This window comes from Sciurus carolinensis, chromosome 9 (assembly GCF_902686445.1).
Source record: "Sciurus carolinensis chromosome 9, mSciCar1.2, whole genome shotgun sequence".
NCBI lineage: Eukaryota > Metazoa > Chordata > Mammalia > Rodentia > Sciuridae > Sciurus > Sciurus carolinensis.
In genome coordinates, this window is record NC_062221.1 from 20,960,987 (window position 1) to 20,986,778 (window position 25,792).

The 25,792-nt window shown below is 45.0% G+C and overlaps 1 protein-coding gene across 2 annotated transcripts in view; it reads right to left on the reverse strand.

Moving 5' to 3' along the window:
• Positions 1-25,792, reverse strand: part of Ephb1 (EPH receptor B1) — a 416,160-nt gene that overhangs the window by 103,277 nt on the left and 287,091 nt on the right. For both annotated transcript variants that reach the window (XM_047563813.1, XM_047563814.1), the window contains exon 5: positions 5,891-6,226. In XM_047563813.1, coding sequence (XP_047419769.1) covers positions 5,891-6,226 — 336 coding nt within the window. The remainder of the gene's footprint in view (positions 1-5,890; positions 6,227-25,792) is intronic.

A 25,792-nucleotide genomic window follows, 5' to 3' on the forward strand; every position in this document is an offset into this window, starting at 1 on the left:
CTGCCAACCTCCTCAGCTCCACAGACAACACGCCACTCTGCAAATGGCCAGGGCCTTTCTGAGGTTGCACAGAAGTTCCTTCTCAATGCCAGGGCTTACAAAACAACAAAAACAGCCTTTCTAGAAATAATAAGGAGAAAAAAAAAAAAAGCAAAGAAATGAACTATGAAATTGAAGGAAGAACGGCAAAAATTTTATTTACTTAAGTTTCTAAAACTTTTTTTGATTCATTTCAATGAAAGTTGAAAGTTGCTCCAGTTCTTTTTCAAGTTCTGACTCAATCTTTTCTCTGCTCTGGAGCAAATTTTGCCTGCTAATTTCCAATGAGACCAGCCTTTAAAAATGAACTGGTTCCAGCATATGGGATCTTAACACTCTACATTTTTACAGGCAGCATGTAATATTGTTTTAATATTTAATTTTGAGATTTACATAATATCTTTCCTCCAAAGAGCTCAATATATTGCAATATCATAAATTCCTTTTCATATTCAAAGATTATTCTTTATGCATGCAAATACTATATTTAACCAAGGAATAATGTAAATTAGGTGATGAATTCAGAGGAATTGATGGTCTAGGTAATTATTTTGTGGGAAAAGCAGTGTATCTGAGTAACTTTAATTTTCTAAGAACTTCAAAAATGCCTTAAAATGGACAAAGTAGAGGGGTTTGTGACTATTAATAAAAGCAGTATGGTTTTCAAAAACAATATTAAGCACTGAATTGCGTGTGTGTTGTGGGCATGATAAACAGTATTTCGCATGCATTTGGCACAGCAGGCCACACATGAACGGTGCGTCATGTAAATGCCAGATATAAATTGTGCTGATGGAAGCTTGAGAGTCGGGGGAAAAGTATTACTTCTCCAAACACACGATGGACAGAAGGGCTCCTCTGAGCGGCAGGAGCACAGTGTGCCAGGTACGCAGTTTCTGGGCTCTGGTCCCACCCTCATCATTAGCTCATCCTGATGCAGTCTTGGCCACCATCTTTTTTGGTGCCCATTTCTCTCGGCACAGAGCAAACAGATATCTATTACGCATCTGATGCAGATAACATCAGTCCCAAACAAAGAGATTGAGAAGCTCTGGAAGGAAACAGCCGAGGGAAGAAAATCCAGCACACTGCTCTCCGGTTTAGGACATATTCTAAGAAAGGATGCTAATCTCCCAGCCCATGGCATGGTTTACCGAGTGATTTTCCATCCGCTATCTCATTTGCCTGTCACTACAGAACGAGCAGGCAGGCATCATGATTCTCATTTTACAGGCAAGAACTGAGGGATCTTGGCAGATAAATGAACTTGCATGAATCATGAGGGGTACAGAGAGGGGAACCAACTCCCGGAGTCCCCGCACTGCAAGTCTGCTGCCATGAGCCCAAGAGGTGAGGAAGACGACAGCCCCAGGGTGGAATGAGATGCAGAGACACAGCCCACTCATCATGATGGGCTGGGTAAATCAGATTAGCCCTCGGAATCGGAGGTTGCAAACCATAGCCAAAAGGCCAAATCCAGAATTGGATTTGTTTGGCTCTCGAGTGCTCTAAAATTTTCTAATCAGTTGTCAACATTTTAAATCTGGATTTTCAGCTTATAAAATCAGGCAGTGTTGGGCATGGCAACACTTGTGGGAGCCGGATAGTGATCGCATCTGTGTCCTTCAGTTCCCTGTAGTCCCTTACTAATTGCTACTGCCTTAAGCCTGGCCCTGCTTCGCCCCTCTCCAATACTGCCTGGCTCCCCAAGCCTTAGAGTCTGTTCGCTCTGGTTAAGGTGGTCTCAAGTCACTCACTGATCTGATTTGTCTTTTCCCCAAGATCTCCTCTGAGATCCCCTTCCCCAACTCTGATACTCAGAGTCTAGTTGGCAAAAGAAAGAAGTAAAGTTTGTCATTTACTTAATTCTCTCTGACAGCTGGATGATCTAGCCATCAGTCTGAATCTGGAGCCAGGTGTCGGAGAGTGACTGTGGGAGTTAGTGGTGATAACAATGTCTCTGCAGATCGCTTGGCCACTGGAACAGAGAGAGTTCTACCTGATCTGGTCTATTTTAAACTCCTGGCAGCTGTATTCAGTGTGAGGCTGCATCCCCAAAGACCTCACGTAAATTCGAGCTTGCATAATTCATGACCAACCCTGACCAAAGATGATGGACATATTTTTTGACAGCTAAAGTGTCCCAGCTATGTGGCAATAGCTTAGAGAGAGCTTATAACTTACATGTTCCACTGTAATGTGATTTTTGATCAGTCTGAGGATAAAATGGCCACAAACCTGAGTTTGAAACCCAGAAACATCATTTGCTGGCTGTAAGATACTGAGCAAATTCCAGAAGCACTCTGCCTCCAGTTTCTTCCTCTGACCCATCGCATCTCTGTAAAGAACTTGGAGGGGGTAGGCATGCTGAACGTGCTTAAAAATGGCAGTTATCCACCACTGCCTATAGCCTGGGTGAGGAGGATTCAATCCTGATGTTCCTAAGCAAATATAAAGTACTTGAATGCCACCACTGTATTTGTGACTAGGGTTGTGATGGAAGATGGAAACCGAGTCTCAGGACTCAACAGACCCTTTGGTGACCCCCAAATTGAGTTCACCTATGTGTGAAGAGCTATGTGTTGTGAGCCCAGTGATCCAGAAGACAATCACAGTGTCTTCAAATTCTCTTTCTAGATCAGGGCGGTTGGAGTCCAAAAAAAGCCTATTGTTGGAGATTCTAAAATGGGGAGCCCAGGGCTGGGGAGATAGCTCAGTGGGTAGAGTGGTTGCCTTGCATGCACAAGGTCCTGGGTTCAATCCCCAGCACTAAATAAATAAATAAGTAAATAAATCAAATAAATAAATAAATAAATAAATAAATAAAATGGGAACCCAGAGGCATTGTCCACTTTTAGGACAGGCCTGGGGAAGGCAGAAAAAAGAGGTGATATCCTACTGACCCTACTTTAATTCCCAGATTCTCTGAGCACCCCATCATCTTAGAGTCTTCAAATCCCTTTCTGTCTCTGCTTCCTGATTTGAAAAATAGGAATGATCATTCCTGTTATTTGATAAGTAAGAGGATCAAATGAGTCCACATATTCCAAAATTCTCTGTGAACTCAAGAGAGACACCCACGTGACAGGTCAAGGGCAGTGATTATTATTCATGTCTTCCTTAGTCAGGACCCACCCAAAATTCCAAGCAGAGTAGGCATTCAGTACATGTACAGGTTGACTTAATGTTTGATTTTGGGACCTGCCACCTACCTACTCATGACTGAAACACTGGGATGGTGGTGACCACAGGCACTGACAGGGGTTGTACTACACCTTGAGGCCAGGGGAGGGAGGTTAACCCGACCCCACCCAGAGTGCACAAGCTCAGAGTGTTTTGGGAAGGGACTAGACATGCCATGCCTCAGTCTTCACTGGATCTGAGACATTCAGGTTTCATGATGCCTGCTATTCGTAGACTCTCATCCATTTTTGGTAAAACATGTAGCTTCTATTCATGTTTCTAAACTGTTCCTGCAGAGGTATAGGCTCAAATGTTTATTCTAATGGTTTCTACCTTAAAACAAATCTAAGTGTTGGCTGAAGACAACTTGTATTCATGTAAGCCTTCACCAACTAGTGTGACAACACCATGTTCCTCAAAGCCTCACGGTCCCCTTCTTTGTGGAATGACTGGTCTTTGTGATATTTGCTTTAGAGCATCTCATGCCACCAAGAAAGAGTTGCATCTTCCTCTCACTTATCATCAGCCTTGACATCCAAACTCCAGAATCAGCAAAAAGGAACCATAGATTGGAAGACGAAGATGGAAACTGAGATGACAAAATCAGGGAAGGCTGAGAATAAAGGGCTTGTGAGAAGGAGAACAAAGGGCACAAGAAATGTGTCTCTGCAGGAGCAAGTGGCTAAGGATAAAAATAAATATTTTGAATGTTGGTAATTCAAGGGCCCCTGCATTGGTCCCTCAGCTCTGCTGCAGCCTGGGAAGGTGCAGATGGCAAAACAAGCAGATGGGCAGGTTCGGGAATAGCAGGATAAGGGAAGGGAGAAGGGAGGGGACGAAATACAAGCAAACTGATGTAAGTGGCAGGTTTATTCGCACATGCTTAGAGAGAGAGAAAAGACGGCCAAGCCCAGCATTACATGACAGCCTGGCAGGATTGTTATTCCCAGAAGCTGGGACACTAAAATATTTCAGCCAGTTTTCTGCCTTAAACTCTCCAAGGGAAATACTGCTAACAAAAGCAGCTTATACTACATGCTCAACATAATGCAGAAATTACCACTCCCTATTCACTGGGTAAGATGGACCATCACAACCTTTGTCTCCATGGCACTAGGCTGTGGTCACCAGCTGGAGCCTTCTACACTTCCACTCTTATTTTCTCACTATACACTTATGCATGTAAACACGTGACCATGCTCATACATACAAACACACCACAAGAACACATACACACACACACACACACACACACACACACCACCAACAACAACACAGCCATCTGGACAGCTATGAACTCCTACAACACCTTTTTTTCTTCTCAGTTCTGACAGCTTAAACCCCAGAATCATCTGGCATCAAAGATGCCTGGTATTAAAAGAGGCAGAATAAGATTGAAGACCGGGAAGTGAGGAGAGAAAAGGATGGAGTGGGAAAGAAGAAGTCAAGAAAGGGGAGATGCTCAGAGGGAGAGAGAGCACAGAGAGATGTCAGGCTCCTGCTAGTTTACTAACAAGCTGTCCTCCTAGAATTCGGTGATTGAGAAAAATCTATAATTCCAAATAGGATCATGGTCTACTGCCTATGACCCCCATTGCTGGTATACGTGGTGCTCATTCGCCTCTGCAGCCTTGCACGGTCACACAGGGGAGAGACTGTTCTTTTCCATCTCCCTTGGTATTCACAGCATAGTGCTTAGTATACACCATCTTGCGGCTCTGTACTTTAGTCCTGCAAATTCTTCGGCTAATGAGTTTCATGGGAGGAATGAGCGTTTCCAAGTATCACTGTGTCTGTCACAGTACCCAATCCACAGCATGGCATAGAGTAGATGCTAAATGACTGCCTCTTAATAATGAATGAGTAAATAAATGAGTGAGTTAGTGAACGAAGGGACTGGCTCAATGGATATAAAAAGAAATGGATTGTTGTTGTAAGAGGTGTGAAAAGCAATAAAGAGAAAAGATCAGAAGAGTAAGAGATAAAGAAATAAAGAGAAGAGAATGCATTCTGAGCTGTGCAAGGCACAGGGATGTGCCAGCTATTGGGAGTGATCTATTGCCACCTATCTGAGGTCTCTGTAGCATTGTAGCATTCATCTGAGCAAGCCATAAAGGGGAATTTACTCTTGAATAACAGGAGTTTAATCAAAAAACCATCTATGATGGCAATATTGCCTTTATCATATGATTTCTGGGAAATTTCTTTCATTAGGTTTTCCATTAGAGCATCATTGGGGTTCTGTTCTCAAGGTCTTGCAATTCTCCCACCCACTCACCCCATTTGTTTGTCTGCCATGCATCTGTCCCTCAGTGCATCCATCTATCTATTAATCTGCCCATCTATCCATCTGTCTGTCCATCCCCCATTCATCCTTCTAACAGCATCCTGGCTGGATGCAGAGCACCGAGCTCTTTCTAGCTTGGATATACACCTTTGCTTTGATGCTGGATAGAAGAAAATTCCCTAGCCTCCTGCACTCTTGAACTCAAAACAATACAACAGCCTCCTCCACAGTTGCAAATGCCTGTCATTTGATGCTTTCACTCCTCGGTTGCAGCCTGAAGGCAGACTGGCAGAATGGAGGTGGCTGCAGCGGTGTCCCTAACACAGAGCTGGGTGAAAAGCTAGCCACACAGACCGAGGAGCACAGAGCCTCCAGACTTACCAGCTTGGTTTGTGGTGATGTTGACGGACACATGCTGTGGGGGGAAGGGACTCTTGCTGGAGACTCCATTGATGGCCTGGATGTCAAAAGTGTAGGGGGTGTGGGCCCAAAGGCTGCTGATTGAGACACGGCACTCGGTCAGGCCCAGCTGTCTGGGCACAAACTCCACGTTGTCATCGCAGCGGGAGCAGCTTCTGCGGTCTGCCCGGCACTTTTTGCAGATGATGTTGTAGGTCACATCATCCCGCCCGCCAGTCTCCCTCGGAGGATGCCACTCCAGAATGATGGATGTCTCATTGACAATAGAGATGACATTGCGGGGACCTGAGGGAACACCTGCAGGGAGACAAAGGTGGACCCAGTGAGGCTGGCCACAAGCTTCCTTGTCCAGCATCTCTGTGGTCTGCATCTGGCACCGTACCACCCTCATCATATGCATCCACCCCCACCTCCTCAGCCCCAAATATCTGTGCTCCAATCCATTCCATGAAAAAAAAAATGGTGAATGGAGATGACAACCTGCCCCAAACCCCCTGTTGATCATCCCCACTGAAGATTTCTTTCTTTCCGTCCTATGTGCCAAGGAATGTGAATTCAAGTCTTCTTGTTCTTGAACCAAGTCACATCCTTCAGTGAGATTTTGGTTTAATAAAATGTTTGTATACTGGATATTACTGAATCCCTGGACTTTTCTTCACTGAAGTAGAAGTCAAGGGTAGTGGCATATGAGCAGCCTCGTCCACAAGTCCCAACAGATCCTGGAATATTGCACAAACACAATTTGGGATCTACCTGTAGATGCATTTTGGCTGGGACTTTTTTTTTTTTCTATAGGAGAGGTTGCAAAAGCACCCGGGGAGATGAATACTCACATTGTACCAACTTCAGTGCGTGAAGTCAAGAAGCATTATTGAGCAGGAGAGGGTTGCACAATCACAATTTTTGACCCCACAACATAATAAGAACATAGGTGAGAGTGTTCTGGACCCTCAGTTAGCTACTTTACATGCATTACCTCATTTACACACCCCAAGAACCCTACCAGTAAGATACAATAATTACCACAATTACTTAGGAAACTAAACTTATAGAGAAGACTGGCTCTGATATCTATATCTAGATTTAGATCTACATATAGAACTATGATATAGATCATATGGTCTATAGGAACTGAAGCCAGCACGGACACTCAGACATGCCTGATTCCCAAAGCTCATGTTCTTAACCATAGCCCTGTTCTGAACACACTCTCCTTCTCCAAGCCAGCCAGGCACACTGGGACCCAAGGAGGGCAGCTTCTTCCTTCTGAATAGCTGTTCATGGCTATTCCCATCCAGCAGAAGTGGAAATGCCTTGTTGTGAAATTCTGGAGAGCTTGGTACTTTGTAGGAGAGCAGAATGTTGCTGAATTAATAGTCATAGTGCTGGGCAGTTTGAGATGAAGTTGGAGAATTTCCTGCCAGATCCTAGCCCCAGGCTCCCAAGCATGAGTCTGGGTCTCCTCAATGTCTAACGGATGGAAATGAATCCTGCCTGGAAGCCCCCACCCCCTTCCTAACAGCAGGTCTGCTGGAGCAGCCTCTCCAGATAGTAATGCATTCAGAATTCATGCACGTGACCATCGCCAGCTGAACGAAGACATGTGTAAAGTGATTCATGCTGGAGACAGGAATCAAATGCCAACACACAAAATGAGGGAATAACAACAAGGTCGGGGGGCACCAGGGAAGGATTCGGTGTTGAATCAGTCAACAGCACCAGCTAGAGCAGAAAGCAAATATTAAATCGGATTCTATTAAAACATGAAAGAAAATCAGTACTGTACTATATAAAGCCCATTAGGCCTGAGCAAAAGCATAGCATTCATGCACACTTGTGACAGGGCAGAATTCATGAAACATTTTTACTGAAGTCTTGCAAACGGTGTTCAAGAATTCCCTACCCATCTGCCCAGGGATAAACATCCATCTCTCTTTAAATCAGCACACAGGTAGTACTGGGAAAGCAGTTGGTATGGTCCCAGGTGGACTCTTATTGGGCCAGGATGGCTTGCCTCACACTGCACAATTCATTAGCATCCATATTGGTCAATGCCTGTCTTGGACACGTCTGTTTGCTTCAGACTGATGACACTCATGCCACAAGCTCCCAGCTGTCAATGACATTGTTGCTTGTCTCACAAAGCAGACAGCCCAGCCTCACTCAAAGGCCACATTTCTCATCCTTATAATGAATGTATACGCTCAGTGCTTACTGTATGCGGGGTGTGGGGAAAACCTTTTCAAAAATAATATCATATTGCATCCTCAGCCCACCCTAAGACTATCACTCAGAAAGCAGCCCTGAGTGGAGAGGCAGGTATTGATGGAGAAAGTGACCATCCCTCCATCCCACCCTTGGGAGACCTTCTTCCAGGGATCTCCTCTCTCCCTGGAGTTTCAACCTCACCCTCTCCCCTGACTCCAGCTTCTCACCTTAAACTTGCATAAGTCTTGGCAAGTTTCAAGTGCAAACACCAATCCCCTGGCATCTCTCTACCTCACACGTCCTCTCTTCTTTACTCTCCAGTCAGCTTTTCCAAAGAAGAAACCGTCTCTCTTCTCTTCCTGCAGAGCCAACAGTAGCCTGGCCACTTCCCTGCTCCTCTGCCATGACAGCCTTTCCTTTGGCCATCTAGTTGACAAATTCAGGAAACACAATTCAGCCTGTAATTTTTCTTGACACCTTGCATAGTCACCAGTGAGGCCCTGGGAGGACCTCTTCTCTACTCCCCAGGTCATGGACCGTCACCACAATCTGTCAACGCCATCACCTTTTCCTCAGATATTTTCTTTCTTCTATATTCCCACAGCCTCAGAATTCCAGGCCTCATCAATTTTCTTGCCCTATTGGAAAGTCCTCCTAGTCAATTCTCTAGCATTGTTTCTGCAGTCTCGTGGATTCTTCTCTTCTTCCAGAATACGAACTCTAAAATGCACATGAGATCAAAGCTCCTATGTTCAAAGTCTTCTGTGTTCTAATTACCTGGGATATTTACCACCCCACTTCCATGTCATTCAAGTTCCCTATGGTCTTGTTGCTGTCAATCACTTCTTGGGCACTTGCCCCTTGCCCCCATGGGCTAATAGGAATATCCCTGAAATTTCTTTCATGAACTGAACTCTCTTTATACCCCTGAGCCTCTGCACAGTGTTCTTCCCTCTGTCTGGAATTCCTTTCCCTCCTTATCTACTTAATGAACTCTTGCCCACTCTTAGAGATCCAGCATCCATTCCAACTAGGAGCCTTCCTTGATGGCCAGCAATCATGCATTCTTTTTCTGGGCATTGATAAGATTGATAAACATATTTCTAGATTCCTAACCTAGATGCCATCATTGCCTTGTAAGGGTCTCTCTCTCTCTCTCTCTCTCTCTCTCTCTCTCTCTCTCTCTCTCTCCCCCCCCCCCCGTTTTATCACCATACAGTGGCCTTTCGGTAGGTAGGGGCAGGTATCTGGCTTGTCTCTGTGATTCCCAAGTCCAGACAGCAATTTACCGGCAGAAGACCCTGTCAATCTGGTTTCCTACTTTTGCTCAGTGTGCATGACTGAGAGTCCCATCTGTGCATCCATTCTTCAGTGTGAGACAGGATGCCCTGCTTTGGGCACATGGATGGACCTGAGAGAGGCTTTGAATCAGCAACAGCAGTGAGGACCCACTGCCTGCGATCCTGAGTGGCAGAGGCTTTGGTGAGATAAATTAGCAAGTGAAGAGTTGATCTGGATTGTCTGATCTTGTCCCTGATCTGGAGCAGCGGGGTGATTTGCCAGACAGTGCTACTGTCTGTCTGTTCATTTGCTCCCAACTGAACAAGAAGGAAACAGTGAGTTTTGAGGAAGGCTCCCCCATGTTTATCTAGAAAAAGCCTTCACATGCAGCAATCCTGGCCTCTTCTCCTTGGGTGCTGCTTCGAATGAATGCATCTGTAGGACATGAATGGGGGTTTGTGGAGGAGGCCTTGGTTGCTGAGTCTAAAAATGAATAAATCTGAATCCTTTCCTACCAAGGAATAGGGACAGATGTTAAGAGCCTTTTTTGGAAAGCAGACTCAGAGAGCCAGGAGAGCCCAACATGCCCTGCTGTGTGTCCTTCCCCAGCCTGTGCATGGGCCATGGCATGCCTTGTTCAGCTCAGAGTGGGCACCAGTGCATGTGGTGGAGATGACCCAAGTCTGGGTCGCAACAAAGACTGGGACCTCATTCTTTATTCACTCGTTCCTTGAACAAGTATATCCTGCACTCTTCCAGGCTCTTGGCCGGCATAAATAGCAAGACGGGCAAGCTTCTGCTCTCATGGAGCTGATGTTTCTCTTTGGTGAATGGAAACTGACAGGATAGAAGGAAACACAGAAATAAATGAGAAGAGTTCACATAAGAAGAAATGCTATGAAATAAAACAGCCTAGGGCTCAGATGGTCTCCTAACAATGCTGAGGTCTGTCGCTTATTCCCATGAGGTCTGCTCCAAGCCTGGCAAGACGAGGCCTCATGTCTGAGTGGTTAAAACACAATAATGGCCCCAGGTGCCAGTGCTCACACATCCTGATGAGATGGGTACATTCCTATAGGTAGTCTGCCCATGAATGAAGAGCTGGACCAGAGCAGGTTTGGCCTGTGCATAAATTTCCCTAGACGAAGGTGCTAGGGCTACTTTCTATCCATCTAATCATTGCCTCCTGGGTTTGGGACCCTACTCTTTGCAGGAAGTATTCGTCCAGAATTTGTGCCCAAGCAACATCCCTAGGAAGGAGACAAAAACATTAGAAAGGAGAGCAGAAAGGGAGGCCACAAGGAAGATAGGAAATTAGCCATCTCTATCAGCAAAGCCTCAGTGACTGCCATTGCAGGGCTCAGCACCACAGGCTCCTTGTCTGAGCTCCCTGCTCTTGTGTCTGCTTCCTTGTTTTTCTTAATTACACACAGACAGGATTTTTGAAGCCTCTCTGATCTGTTGCCACGGTTACTACTGATGAACACATTCTGTTCAAAGGGCTAGGGAAATTGAGTCCTTTTAAAGGATGCGGAAGTGTTGAGCAGTGATTTTCTGTTTGGATGAGGAGGGAGCATGGTGGATGCTGAGTTATACAGATGGGTCTCCAGTGTCTTCTAGGATATTCCTGAGAGGTTAACTCAGCCCACATGCAGCAGAGTTATTACTGGGACCTCAAATACTTAAATAGGATCGTTCTAGAACCATGGGGCAGGCCCAAGTGTTACCATCTTGAGAGAGCAATCTTGCAATTTCTTAATGTGGTTTGGACCAGATTTTTTTTTTTTTCGTTTGCTTGTTTGTTTTGTTTTGTTAAGAACAGAGAGACAGGGTGGCAGAGAACTGATGAGTTTATTTGTAGCATCAAGTTATAAATGAGAGTACTCTAGAGTAACCAAAGGGAAAATATGCTGAAGATAGCTAATTCCTTTATCAGGAATCTTAATAAGGCCAACCTCCTATTCTTAGAATTGAGAAACTAATTTCAGGATGGTAAAAAGTGCCCAGCAGAGAGGGTTCTATTAACTGTGCATTGCTACCACCAAGTCTGCATCCTTAGATAACTCCCCAGGGGGTCTGGTGAGGATTACTATGGTAGTAAGGGGATACTCTTCTGGGACACCCCATATGTAGGCTGGGATTGTGCTCTTATGCATCAAGCCAGAGATGTGTCCTCTCCTGGGAGAATCTGATGAGAGCAACAAAGTTTTTCCTTAGAAAAATGAACAAGTGTTTGAAGACACGTATAATTTTTCAGACTGTGAGTGGGTTCATTGTCCCCCGAGATCAATCAATGAAACCCCTAGATGTTTATGGCAACCAAGCTGATGAACCTTGAGAAAGTAAAGTTCGAAGGCTCAATTTCCTCATCTGACAAATGGTAATTCTGAGAATTTAATGAGATAATAGGCTCAAATTGTTTAGTTGTGGTTGGTATGCAAATGAATTAAGTAATATCAGCTGCAAGTATTAACACTATTAGTATGTCATTATTGGATTATCTGCAACCTTGACCCACTCATCTAATTAAGACTGATCTAATTCAGTCACTCCATGAGCACAGAACCTATATATAGTGCTGAGCACTCTAAAAACCACGAAGATGTGGAAGTTACGTTGGGGAACTCAAATGCAAGGCCCTATACCTATGTCATACTGGGAATTGTGAACACATAGAATTAAGAATCAAAGTAAGTGCTACAGATGCAAATGATTACAGATACTGGAGGAAAGACAAGACTAATGTTGATCAACACATTCAAGTATGATATTTTGGGGTTCTAGTTTCAAAGGGGGAGTTTATACCCCGGGGGAAATCCTTGAAAACTCTCTGCCCTAATCTATACCCTCCAGGCCACTAAGCCCCAGAAAGCACACCTAAGAAGGGACAGAACCTTATCCTTAAGTGTGCGACTGTGTCTCCAGAATGTGTTCAATTCTTATTACCTCCTGGACTTGTGAACTCGGTTTCCTGGCCTCCTAAGAGGTGGTCTGACTCTGGCATGGTATCTACTTATTCATTGACCTCCCTGACCAAGAGACAAGGAAACCCCTTGTTTACTCCAATGGCAAATTATGCCCTCTACTCTGTCTCTTTTTAGGATTAAGGGCTGAGAAAGAGTCTTGAAATGACCCAAGAAATACATTTCATATGCAAAACTCCCGAGTATTGTCAGTCAAAAGAGTGCAAAAAGCAATGTCCTTGTGGCTAAGAAGAGTCAAGACTGTAGTTTCGAAAAGTACCTGCATTCTTTAATGTGGACTGAAGGTTAAGAAGTGGTAGAGAGGAAGACCAGAAAATGACATTAGGGAGAAGGATGATGGGAAAGAGTGTGGTGTGAGAGTCTGGGACTACATGAGAGGCATGGTCCAGGAGAAGTGCTTCAAAGTGATAGTTCCATCAGGACATCTCTTTGCCGTTGGCTCACTATGACACAGCTACTTAAAGAAACTTACCTGGAGAAGGTGGAAAAGTCTTTGAGATTTTATAGTGAAACAGATAGAATTCAAGGAGCAGAAAAAGATGTCAAAATGGGAAAAAGGAGACCCAACAAGGTCTTCTGTGGGTGCAAGGCATGCAGAAATCAAATCAGACAGGTTGTCAGGCCTTTGCCCCAAATACAGCATACTGGAAGGAAACAGGATGGTTTGAAATTTAAGATAGGTCAGAAGAGGAAAAGTTTGCAGAGCTGTAGTAGAATCATCAAATAAACATGAGTTCAGCTTCATGTTCAGTTCCATTTTTTTTCCTTTGATAACTGGTTGTTTGTAAACAATGCCAAAACAAAACCTTTCTTTACTCTTTTAGATGCCATTTATAGATTGGTAAGCTCCAGCCTGAGATCAGCTCTTTTTCTCTCCTTCCTCTCACAGGTGACACCAGTTCCTCTTCCACCTTTACCTTACCAAGTGCAGAATTACTGGGAGAGGTCAGACTAGAACCTAGAACAGTGAGGATTTTAGAGGGAAGAGTGTGATATGTCCCAATGGTTCGGTTCAGGACCTTGGAGAGGGACAGGAATCTGTGCTCCCATCCCCTTCAATGACGTTTTCTTGGGGGAACTTCTAAAGAGCCTATGCCAGGCTCCATAATAACACCACAATAACAGGGCTCAGGAGCAGAAGGGGTTGTCAGGTTTTGTCATAGGTGGAGTGGGACTCTCAGGGCTGTATTGGGAAAAAGTAATCAGGGACCTGGTGGAAAGTGGTGACCTCAAAATGGGGAGATGGGTGAGTATTTAGAGAATGCCAAAGATATTCTTCTCTCAACATCAGAAGTTTGGAGGGATCCAGGTGTGGTGGTGGACACCTGTACTCTCAGCAATTAGGGAGGCTGCCAGGAGGATCCCAAGTTCTAGGCTAGCCTCAGCAACTTAGTAGACCCTGTCTCAAAATAAAACATAAAAAGTGCTGGGGATGTGGCTAAGTGATTAAGCACCCCTGGATTCAATCTCTGGTGAAAAAAAATAGAAGAAGTTTTGAAGGGATTGATGTATTTGGGGAAAAAAAACAGATCAAGGACTGTCTGTAATTTGTGAGTGTTGAGCAGCAGACATATGGAACACCATTTTGCTTAATATGGAGTATGTGTGTCTGAAGTGCTAACATGTTCCTTCCAGAGACGGAGTCGTGCTGGGGTCCTGAGGCAGCAGGGGTTGGAAGGTTAATCGATGCTCATCCTTTTGCAAGCTCAGGCATCTTTTGAGGTTTTTCTCCTCAAGTGTAGGATGTTCCCTGGGGTAAGAAGGAGAGGACCCTGAAATCTGGGGAAATTGTGTTGGTTCACTGTTCCTAACAGACACGTGGGCACAATCTTCCTCAGGACACTGTTATGTGTTTTGGAGTCAGTTTAAGATGAACCACAGGTGCAACTCACCAGAGATGGAGGTCCTACGTGCAGATTCAGAAGGAACCAAGTCCAATCCCTGGCTTTGGCATCACCTCTCCAAGCCTCAGCACGCTTGCTGATAAAACTGGGATGGCAATAATCATAATTGACAGGAACATTATAAAAGGCTACCAATCGGGCAGTGCACACAAAGAGTTAACAGTGCCTGTCACTTCATATGACTTGTCTAATGGTGGCTGTGCATCTTATTATTATATCAAAATAATTAGTTCAAATACAATGATACAGGCAAAATTTCTTGCCATCATGAAGAGTCAAGCAGTGCTTCTGTGGGTAGAAAAGTGTTTGCTATAAGTATTGATTAGGTTCTGAGAATAAATAGAGCAGGAGGAGGGAAATGGGGAGATGGCAGGTTGGAGTGGTGAGAGGAACGCTCTTGGACCAAAGGCCATTGGACAGAGACCTGAATGTGGTCAGTCAGGAACCAAGCCAGTATCTAGAGGGAATGTTCCCAGACCAAAGGGCCAGCCCGTGAGACCTCTGGTTGGCTCACTTGAGGAAAATGAAGGGGGTATTGTGGCTGTAGACAGGGATCAAAAGGGAGAGAGAAGCAGTGGATTAGAAGGGAGGGGAGAAGGCAGGATACTATACAGGTCCTGGGCACAGACTGGGGGTTTTACTGTAAGGAGGACTCTGACAGAGGAATGACATGCGCAGACTTTTTAAGTTCCACTTTAGCTGCCTCATGAGGACAGGATATGAGAGGATAAAAACAGAAGCAGACAGACCATTGGGAGGCCACAGCTGTCACCCAGGTGATAGGCAACAGTGCCCTGGGCCAGGGAGGGAGTAGCGGGGAGGAGAAAAGTCAGTTTCTGAATATTTTTTAAACACGCCTGATAAGAATAGCTTTTACAGATATTATATCACTAGTTTTTGTCTCCACCATTGTGTGAATCCTTACCATTCTCATTTTAATGATGAGAAAATTGAGGACCAGAGAGGCAAGTTGGCTTGTCTATCACTGAGTGATCAGCCCAGGTCTGCACACGGATGCGCACACACAGGATCAACAGCCCTCGCCTCCTAGTGGCCGGGGGCTTGTGACAGAACCAAAAGGACTCCTTTCCGGGTGTGGGGGCACACACCTGTAATCCCAGTGGCTCAGGAGGCAGAAGCAGGAGGATTAAGAGTTAGAAGTCAGCCTCTGCAACTTTGGGAGGATAGCAACTCAGCAAGATCTTGTCCCAAAATAAAATATACAAAATGGCTAGGGATGTGGCTCAGTGGTTAAGTTCCCCTGCGGTTCAATCCCCAGTACCAAAAATAAAAATAAAGAAGGACTCCTGTGCCGGTGGCTTCTTGTGGACAGGGCCCTGACCTTGTGGAACTCATTCCTGCCACCACATGAATGAACAATGTTTAGGTCCTTTCCCTGGAGATTTCTATAGAAGCATCTGAAAGAACAGAGTGATGACCTTAGTTCCCATTTCAATAGAGGTCTGTATGCAATTTTGAATTTTCTTTTAATAACAAACCCTTCAAGCAAAGTATAGTGTTAGGCAATTTTTTGTTCATTACTTGATGAAATCAATAGTCCCAACTTCCTGGGAGATAGAAACTATTATTCTCAGTTTACATACGAGGAAAGAAATAACTTGGGTCAAGTCCTGTGGCTGGCGAATGGTGGAAACAAGACATGAGAGCCTGTTTGGTCCCTCAGAGTGTAGGGCAGCTGGGTATTGGAGGATTACGCCCTAATCCCAGCAGTTCAGGAGGCTGAGGCAAGAGGATGGAGAGTTCAAAGCCAGCCTCAGCAACTTAGTGAGGTGCTAAGCAACTCGGTGAGACCCTGTCTCTAAATAAAATACGAATAGGGCTGGGATGTGGCTCAGTGGTCCAGTGCCCCTGAGTTCAATCCCTGGGACGCACCCCCCCACACACCAAAAAAAAAGTGTAAGGTCCAGGTGTGACACAAAAGCAGCCAGGGGCTGTGCAGGGGGTGGCTCACAAGCAGGCAGGAATCTCCCACCCCTGAACCACCTTAGCCCCTTCCTGAAGAAACAACAGCCACGCTGCGGGACAGTGCTGAGCAAGCCTCCACGTGTTGCTCATTAGGGTCTTGGCAACGCTGGGCGGCACTCAGGCAATTCCCCTAATCATAACAGTTAGTAATAAGAAGAACTGATTAGTCAAAACAAGGAGGGACCCTGCTGAGAGGGATTTCGGGAGCCTCAAAGAGCCTCGTATTATGCATTTCACCAAATACGAATGTTTACAGAAAGTACTTCTTGCTCCTCCTTCATCCATGAATCTAATTGTCTAGGAGAGAGGAAGTAGACTCCACTTTCTGGGAAAAGAGGCAAGCCAAAGCCTGAGAGTCCAGTATTCCTGGGATCTACAGAAGCCCTTGTAGGGTGAGGCCCCCACAGACTGGAGGTAGCATGTTTCAGCAGGAGTGTGCTTATGGCCCATCTGAGGTCACTGCTTACATGGGGCAGTGATCGCTGGACAGATCTCCTACTTGTGGCCCAGGATGAGGCCAAAGAGAGACAAGTTTTAATGTAAAACACCCCGCCCTGCAGAGATGCCCTGGGGATACTCGAAGTCTAGTAGAGCCGTAGGTCATGCAATCTCAAAAACATGGCCTTCAAGACCCTCTCCCAGTCTTGGAACAGGCCTCAAAGGCCTCCCAGAGTGGTGACAATGCACTGAACTCAGAAAACAGGGGCTGACTCCCAGCCTTGCCACAGGGTGACTCTTGGTAGGTCACTCACCCTATTCATTCAGATTCTTGAGTGACCAACTTGTCCATGTGCTGCACTGTGTAGGTAAGGCTATAGGCAAACTCCCTGCTGTCCACCCTGGGAGCTCAAGGTCTGCAGGGGACATGGCACCTGCATGACATCCACACAGGCCACGGACTGACAAGATCGGAGAATGTCAAACCCGTGAGCCTGAGGAGGGCTAAGAGACTTGGAGGGGACACTGCTCTTCACACTCACGTGGAAATTAATGGAAGAACATTGAGCCTAGTGTGCTCTACATGTACAAGGGACTGCCTGGTATAGTTACCAGGAATTCCTGTCCTTCCTTCATCTTCTGGAAGAGAAACAGTGATCAGATACACACTTACACAATGAGTGAAAGAAAGACTTTATACAGAAGACTTGACCCTAAGGCCTTCTGAAGCCGGGAGAACATGAGGCCCGAAGCAGACCTCCTACATAGGACCTACCAAGCCTTCCCAGGTCCTTTTCATAGCATCTCTGACCCAATCAGTGTCAGAGGGAGTTTCTCCAGATCTCTTTCTGCTGCAAGATCATTGTAGTAGGCCACACACCACCAAAGCAGGCTCAACGGTGTTTCCTGTCACTGGAAGAAAAATTCTAAGACCATCTGAGTCTTTTTGAAGTCAAAGGACTCTGGGACACACTTCTGTCTTTGGCATAATGGAAAACTAGACCTTACTTGGACAAGGCCTCCACAGAGCTCCTTGTTCTGGTCTGATTCATTTCTAACTGATGCATTCAGGATTTGAAACAGCCCAGCCACTCATTTGATTTAGCATGCCCTGATGTAGCACAGAGCTTAGTAATTCTCTATCAGGTGCCAGTATGAGATCAGAACAGGAATCTAAAGCAAGGACAATGATGTTCTGCATCTTGAGGTCTGGTTGGCAGTCCCTGGACCAAGACATGCCAGGCATGAGGGTCACACAAATAATGAAATCCTTAAAGATGGCAAAGCATCTCTGCTCCCTCAGAATCTCAGGAGTGTAGGACCTGGCCGGTCCCACAGAGCGCACAGCCTACTGAGAACTCTCAGACGCTGCACTGATGAAGGAAGAGTATGGACCTTCCAAAGTTTCTGGGGAGATAGCTCAATTGGTAGAGTGCTTGCCTTGCAAGCACAGGGCCCTGGGTTTGCTCCCCAGCACCGCAAAAAAAAAAAAAAAAAAAAAAAAAAAAAAAAAAAAAAGAAAGTAACTACACAGATGAGACTGAACGAGTCCCTGCTGCATGTATGGACTGAGGGTTTGACAGGAGGTGGGACTGAGGCCTTCAGGCTACTGCATGATCAGGAGTCCTGTGTCCTTGCCATCCTCTGAGAGAAGGTGGTGTCCATGGGAAAGTCCTGTGTCTCTACAGTTCATCAGAAATGACCAAAAGTTCCTGCCCTGGACAACATAATTTATTTTGGTACTGGGGATTGAAATCAGGGGCACTTAACCACTGAGCCACATCCCCAGCCCTATTTTGTATTTTATTTAGAGAATAGGGTCTCACTGAGTTGCTTAGGACCTCACTAATTTGCTGAGGCTGGCTTTGAACTTGTGATCCTTCTGCCTCAGCCTCCTGAGCTGCCCAGATTTTTTTTTTCAGTTGTCATAATTCTCTTCATCTTTTTAAAGAGACTGCAGGTCAGAATGGCATCAAGATAACAGCTAGAAAGGAAATGTGAGTCAAAAAGTCATGAGTTATACATTCCATTTTTCCTGGGGATACAAGAATAATCTTCCAGGAACTCAGGAGTTCTACAAGAGATGTGCACTGCCTCTCTCCAGGTACACAGAAGACACCCCAGTTCCAAAGACAACATTTCAAGGTCAAGGGAACAATACAGAAACCAAAAAGGGTGTTGGGCTTCCAAGGAGTTATAGGTCACCCAAGATCAAATCCTGATTCTGACATACTAATTCTTAGAATGGAAAGAACCCTTCAAACTTAGTGGGTTAGGTGACAAAAGTCAGTCTCTCAGACTCCTCCAGAGGAGGAAGCTCATGACTCCCACTGTTACAGTCTCATTCATTAGTAGGCACGAGCTATTTGAAAAAATAACAACCAAAAAGCATCTATTCACAATAATCACAAAACCCAAAATATACCTAGGATCAAACCTCATAAGGCCTGTGAAATAAAAGTCTGAAGACAACAATAAAAATCTCACTAACGGGCAAAAAGAAGATGTGAATCTCATGTGCCTAGGTGGAAAGACTTAACATCTCAACATCATAAAGAAGATAGTCCCCTCCAAAATAATCCAGATGTTCAATGCAATTCCAACCCTAATTTAACAGGATTGCTTAAAGACACAGGCCCAACTTTTTCTAAGGTTCATCCTGGAGGAAACAAGTGTTTCACTTGTATTTTTGGAAATAGATAATACACAGAGACATGGCTTACCAGTCATTGAGATATAAAGCTACCATCTTTAGAAACAATTAGAACTGGTGTCAGGACAGACCAAACAATCAATGAGAGAGAAGAAAGACAAACATGAACAGACATTTAGTCTCTAAGAGAAGAAGCGTCTCGCTAAAATGTGGACAGTTCAGGTGGAGGTGATAATGTGCTATTTTTAAAAGATAAACAAGAATACCAATATCATATCCCATGCAAAAATACATTCCAGATAGAGGAAAGAATTAAACAAACACTGTTCAGAGAGTTAAAAGAAAATGAGAGTACTTTTAGACCCTAGAGTGGGAAAGACATCCATAAAACCCTGACAAAGAGTCAAGACACAAATCCCTAAAACCAGAAGGAGACAGCCAGGTTTGAGTTCAAAAATTAAAAGTCTTGATATTAACAAACAAAATAATAAAAATAAAAGCACCCATAATTAGAAGTAAAATGGAGGCCAGAAGGGCAGAATATCAGATATAATTAATGGGCATCTAGAAGTCCCTTAAAAATAACAAAAGGGCAAAGGTTCTATACACTCAATTCTTAGAACACAAAATAAATCGGTTAACAAACATATTAAGAATCAAAAGTTATAATCAGAGAGATACTAATCAAATGATTAGGAGGTCGGTTAAATCAGCAGAGGTTGAAAGTCTTGATGACAACCAGTTGGGAAAGAGAGGAAAACTATACACTGCTGGTAGGGATGTCATTTGGAGCGGCCAAGTCATTTGGAAAAGCACCCTGGTCATATTAATTGGCTTCAAGAGTGTATAGCCAGTAATTCAGCAATTCCATTTCCAGGTAAGCCTATATGCCCCAAGCATTTCTGTGACAGTGTTATTGTTTATATTAATGAAACACTGGAATCGCTTGAATGCCCTACCACGGGGGACAACTCATCGGAGACTGCTGGGGTCAAATTCCTGATCCAATCAGCTGTTGCTCCGTGATGGGTATCAGGTTTGCAGCACAGGGATGGTGTCCTCAGGAGAGCGATCTGCCCCTGAGGGGTTAGTGCTTCACAGCCTGACCTGGGCAGAGGGCATGGGCATGGGCATGGCTAACCTCACAGAGCCGCCTGTCACTGGGCATGAGCACAAAGCCTGGCCTTCGCTAACAGGGTGAGGAAGCCTCACCTGGTGCTTGGTTTCCCTCTTCTGGTCTGCAGACAGCATCCTCCTTGTGGGAACCAAGTGGCTCTCAGTGACTTTGCTCACTGAGGGCTATCAAAGCTTGGTGGTGATCATGACCTCCCACTGACCACTGACCTCCAGCTCCCCTGAGCCACCAGTCCACTCTCTGTGCATATCAAAGCCAACCTGCATCAAGCTTCATCCCACTACCCAGCTACCACGTGGGCTCCCTATAGACTGCACCATTGATCATGCTTTTCTGGCCACCTCCAAGGTGAGCAGAGCCCATAGGTGACCCAGAAGAACTTCCCTAAAGGCCCCATTGGGCATCTCCAGCAAGTCTAAACTCACAGCACACCATGACAACCATCACTCACACCTGCCACTCTTCAGAATGAAGAAGGAGGACAGAGTGACCTTTGTGTTCAATTGGCCTCTGGTTCTCTACCCTTCAGCTTCTGTGAGACAAGCCACACTTCCTGATGTGGCTTTTGCATTTGAGCACTGGTTACTGAGTGGAGAGAAGGTGGTCTTCGGCACTAGCTGGAGGGAATTCTGGGCCTTTTGCAGGTTGAATCCTGGTCCTTCAGATTTCAGTCTGTCCTTTTTCTTCAAAGTCAGCCAATTGTTTGGGCATGTCCATACTTTCTGGATTATGTGTGGCACATGACAAGGAAGCTCTCATTTTGTAGTGATTTATTTTATTTTATTTTGTGTCTGGTTGTCTGAGCAGCTTTCCACATAATTGGCTGGAGGGTGCCAAGTCCAAGTCAGACACCTGAGAACTATTATAACATGAAATGGGGTGTGTGCTTAATGCCTGGACTTTCCAATGTATAAGTAATCAATGATGACTTTGAAGAGAAAGTGACGGAGTTAGAATTTAGCCAACCTCGAAGGGCTCTCCAGGAGCATTTTAGATAAATGTCGCTACACATTTATTAGTTTCTTATTTGGATTGCATGATTTAGAACCCAAGACTTGCCTCTTAAAAATATTCATAACAAGAAAAACAAAGACAACAATTTATCAAGATTTAGCATATGTCTAACACTGACGAAGGTATTTTATTGCATTTCAGAAGAGGCACAAAAAATATCCTCTTTTTTTGGAAAGGAAACAGATTTGGAGAGGTTAGGTAACTCAGCAAGGGAGGTCTGGAATCGAGACTCAAGCATGGTCTGAGTCATGCCAACAGAACTCTTACCACTGGACCATGTTGGGCACTGGTGTGTTTGGTCACTGAGTGGGTTAAAAAAAATCTGCAGATCAGCACATCAAAGAACTCCAGTCCAGTGGACAGTTCAGAGCCATGTGCCTGAATGACTCTACCCAGCACAGAACACTCAGAGTGGGCTGAGAAAAGCTTCCTCTTCCCTGGGGCCATTGCTGGAGACCACATATGAGCAATCATGTCAGAAAAGGATGCCAAAGCCATGGGTGGACAGCTTTGTTCTGATATTTAGGAGAGGAGAGAGTGGATAAAATGGATACATTTTACCTCAATCTTCTCCCACTTCTTGAACTTCACAATTAAATTAGTACTCTGTGAACTTCAAAGAAAGAATGACAAGGACTATCATGCATTCTTTAAGTCAGGCTAGCTGACATCCTTTCTTTTTCTAAAATTGTATTGGCCTGCACAGAAAGGGCACATAGAAAGTATGCCTAAATTTTCAGAAGGGTAACTGAAAAATTTTAGCTGCTTGGAAAATAACATAAGAGTAGGAAACTCTGATAATAGTAATAAAATTGTTTGCTTCTATGAAATGTTTCCCTTGTCAAACACCATTCTCAACAGCATTATTGCATTTAATTCCCATGAGAATGAGGTGAGACCAACATGGGTATTAACCCCATGTTAGGGATGACAAAAGGAGGCACTTGTCCCACAGAATTGGCAAGTGGCAGAGCAGGGCTTGAACCTGGACAGGAGCTCCAGAGTCCCCAATCTTAATAATAACACTAATACTGCTCATTTGAGATGATAAAAATCTCAGTATGATCTCTACATGAAAGATCATGGTGCCTGAATCAATGGAGCAAAATTTCCAGTCATGTTTATAAGTGTGCAATAGGGGAGACCTGAATGGGCAACATTTCTGGATGGGACAAACAGAAACACTGGCTGTTTAATGGCTGGCAAATCCCATAGTGTCAGAGGCTGCAACCCAAGAAAACACTCAGCAATATCCCAATCACAGGGGAAAAGCCATCACTTTTCCACTAAGCTCTGGGCTGAAATGAGGATCACCAATTTCATTCTGGTTGCCCTATTTGGAGAGTTTTAATGATAAATATGGAAATTCAGAAAGATTAACTAGAATGTTTAGAGAAGGAATAGTTCAGGAAATCATGTGCTTTACAGATAGATGTTTAGCTTAAAGGGGACAATAAAGACAGGATGAGAAAGTTGTTCTTAAACACTGACACCAAGGCCTAATGAACATTGCTCCTCAGTGTTCAACCAAAGGCCATGAGGGCACAGGTACCCCATGCCAAATACAGAAGATCTCTCCCACAATAATGGATGATGGCTGCTAGCCATGGGATAGAGCCATCCTGCAAAATATGAGATGTCTGTCATCACAAATACTCAGAAAAAAAAAAGTGGAATGGTCACGTGTCACGACTGTGGGAGAGAGAAGGCTGACATGGTGGGGAGCTTGGGTGGCAGGGCTTATAGGGTTCTCCGAATGCTAACAACCTGTGATTTCAAATGTTCTCACAACAAGATGCCGAGACAGAAAGTCAGCCAGTGTGCCTGGCTATTAGCTTAAAACTTAGAACTATATGATTCCTCATAAAGGTTATACCCATTGGGTCAAAAAACTGTGAAAAGAAATTGTAGATTACAGAAGTGTGAAAGCACATTTACACAGGCCATGCTGACCCTTCTTGAAGCAGCAGTGACAGTTATAAATAACTGCAGCTTGCAGTCACATTCCTTCCATTCTGCACTCAGGTGTACAAGTTATCTACCTGGTCAGCCCAGGTGTGAGTCCAAATGCAGGTACTTCATGAAATGGCTTGCCCTGACTCCTGTGGGTATATGACCTTTGGATTTCACTTCAAGGAAAACACAGCCTACTTCCCACTCCAAAACACAAATGAGTTGGGCACAGTGGTGCACGCCTGTAATCCAGACAGTTCTGGTGGCTGAGGAAGGAAAAGCGCAAGTTCCAGGCCAGTCTCAGCAACTTAGTGATGCCCTAAGCAACTTAGTGAGAACCTGTCTCAAACTAAAAATTAAAGAAAAAAAAGGGCCTGGGATGTGACTCAGCCGTTAAGTGCCCTTCGGTTCAATTCCTGATGCTCCACACCCTGACACTTTTTTTTAAGTGCAATATGGATCATATGTCAGAGTAAAATCAAGCAGCCCCCTGGGGTATAGAATAGGGCACACACTGTGTCTTTTACTAAAGCCCTGGTCAGCAAAGGGTAGAGCTAATCATGGATAAAACAGCCTTCTGTTAATATGTTGCAAGCTCTACACTTGTGAAATGGTCTACTTTTGAAAAGTATTTAAAATCACCCCATTGTGAAGCATGGGGACAACAGGCAGTCACCAATTCACAGCGCTGGACTCCTGTCCCAGGTGGAGCATCTGTTGCTAGAGGGGCATCCGCCATATTGGCCTGGAAAAGCCCTCCCTGTGGTTACAGCCCCATGGACTTTCTCTTGGCCTGATTTCCTGCTAGGTGGGTGAGTGGAAGGTACCAGTTGGTGAGGTCCATGACCTGCTTATATCCCCAAACCACTGGACCCTGAATCAGGGCTCAAGCAAATGATACCCAACAGCCAGTTTTCTTCTTCCTCAGTTTCTCCCTCAGCCTCCCTGAGCCCGCTCCAGTCAGACCGTTCTCCCTGGTTGCCATTCACTTCTCTTCCCATCACCTCTCCCAGCCCCTAGTTAATGCTCTACCTTGTTGGTTTCCACAGTGCTCAGGCTACCTGAGTGCGAATGAAATGAAAATGGAGACAGAGCAGGTGAGAGATCATTCTGAGAACTAGTGAGCATCTCCCTTGAAACACTCAAATACAGGCACATTCAAATCTTACTCCACACCTCTTTTTCACACACACCTTCACAGCCTCTCTCCCCGTTTGCCAGTCTGGAGTACTGGACGCTGATGGGGAGGGTTCCTGTCTATGGCAATTCATGCAATGGCCCTCTTCCCCAGCTTCACAAAGCAGAGGGCAGGGAGATATGACCTAATTCTAAAGCAATGTTCTCAAATGCTAGCAGCCTTCAGAACCCCCTGCAGAGTGTGTTAAAACTGATAGCTGAGTTCCGCCCCCAGAGTTTCTCATTCAGCAGGTCTAGGGAGCGGCCGAGAACTTGTATGTCTAGCAAGTTCCCAGGTGACACTGAAGCTGCTTGTTCAGGGACTGCATTTAAAAGTCAACTAGTCTAAAGGGAATAATCACCAGCAATCTTGTGGAGCATAACTCAGCAGGGTGTGCTCCGGACCAGTGGGAGAAGGTGAATGAGCCATGTCCTTAAAGACTTCCCAACACCCTGATGGCCATCAGACCAGCTGCAGGGGACATCTTCAGAGGATTTCCTTCCATCCCTGTTATCTCAAGGCCCTTCCCAACTTCTGGACCCTTCCCCATCCAGTTCGCCTAGAAAGACTAGGGCCTGGACACTGGGGCTGCCATATTCCTGGGAAGTCCATCCAAGAGGCATGGCCCCTGTGCTGCAGGGACCACTCTGATGCCCTGTGAGGATGTCCTGTGAGTTGCTCCCCTGAAAGAGAACAACTGCCAGTCCCTTAAAAGAGGAAATAGGAACTTATAGGAGAGAAAGCAATGGGAGAGGAAGGAGAGGATTACTACCCCTCAAGAGTAAGAGTAATGCAAATCCCCTTCATCCCCATGACTTCCCATAGCACCACTCCAAGAGAGCCCACATTTTAGCTCTCACTGAGGTTGCAGCACTAGAGTCAGACAGATCTGAGTTCTAATTGGGATTTCACTTACATTCTGTCAATTAATTCTCAAGAACTTTTCATTTGAGTTCCATCATATCCAGTGTTACCAATGAGGAAGCTCATGCTTTAAAAGGCCATCATTTGCCCCAGGTCACGTCATCAGGAGGCAAACTCAAAGTCCCTGTTCTTGCCTTTAGGGGTACCCCAGAGAGTGACTGTCACTGTGCCTTCTCTTCTGAGGGGAAAGTGAGGGGGCTCAGAGG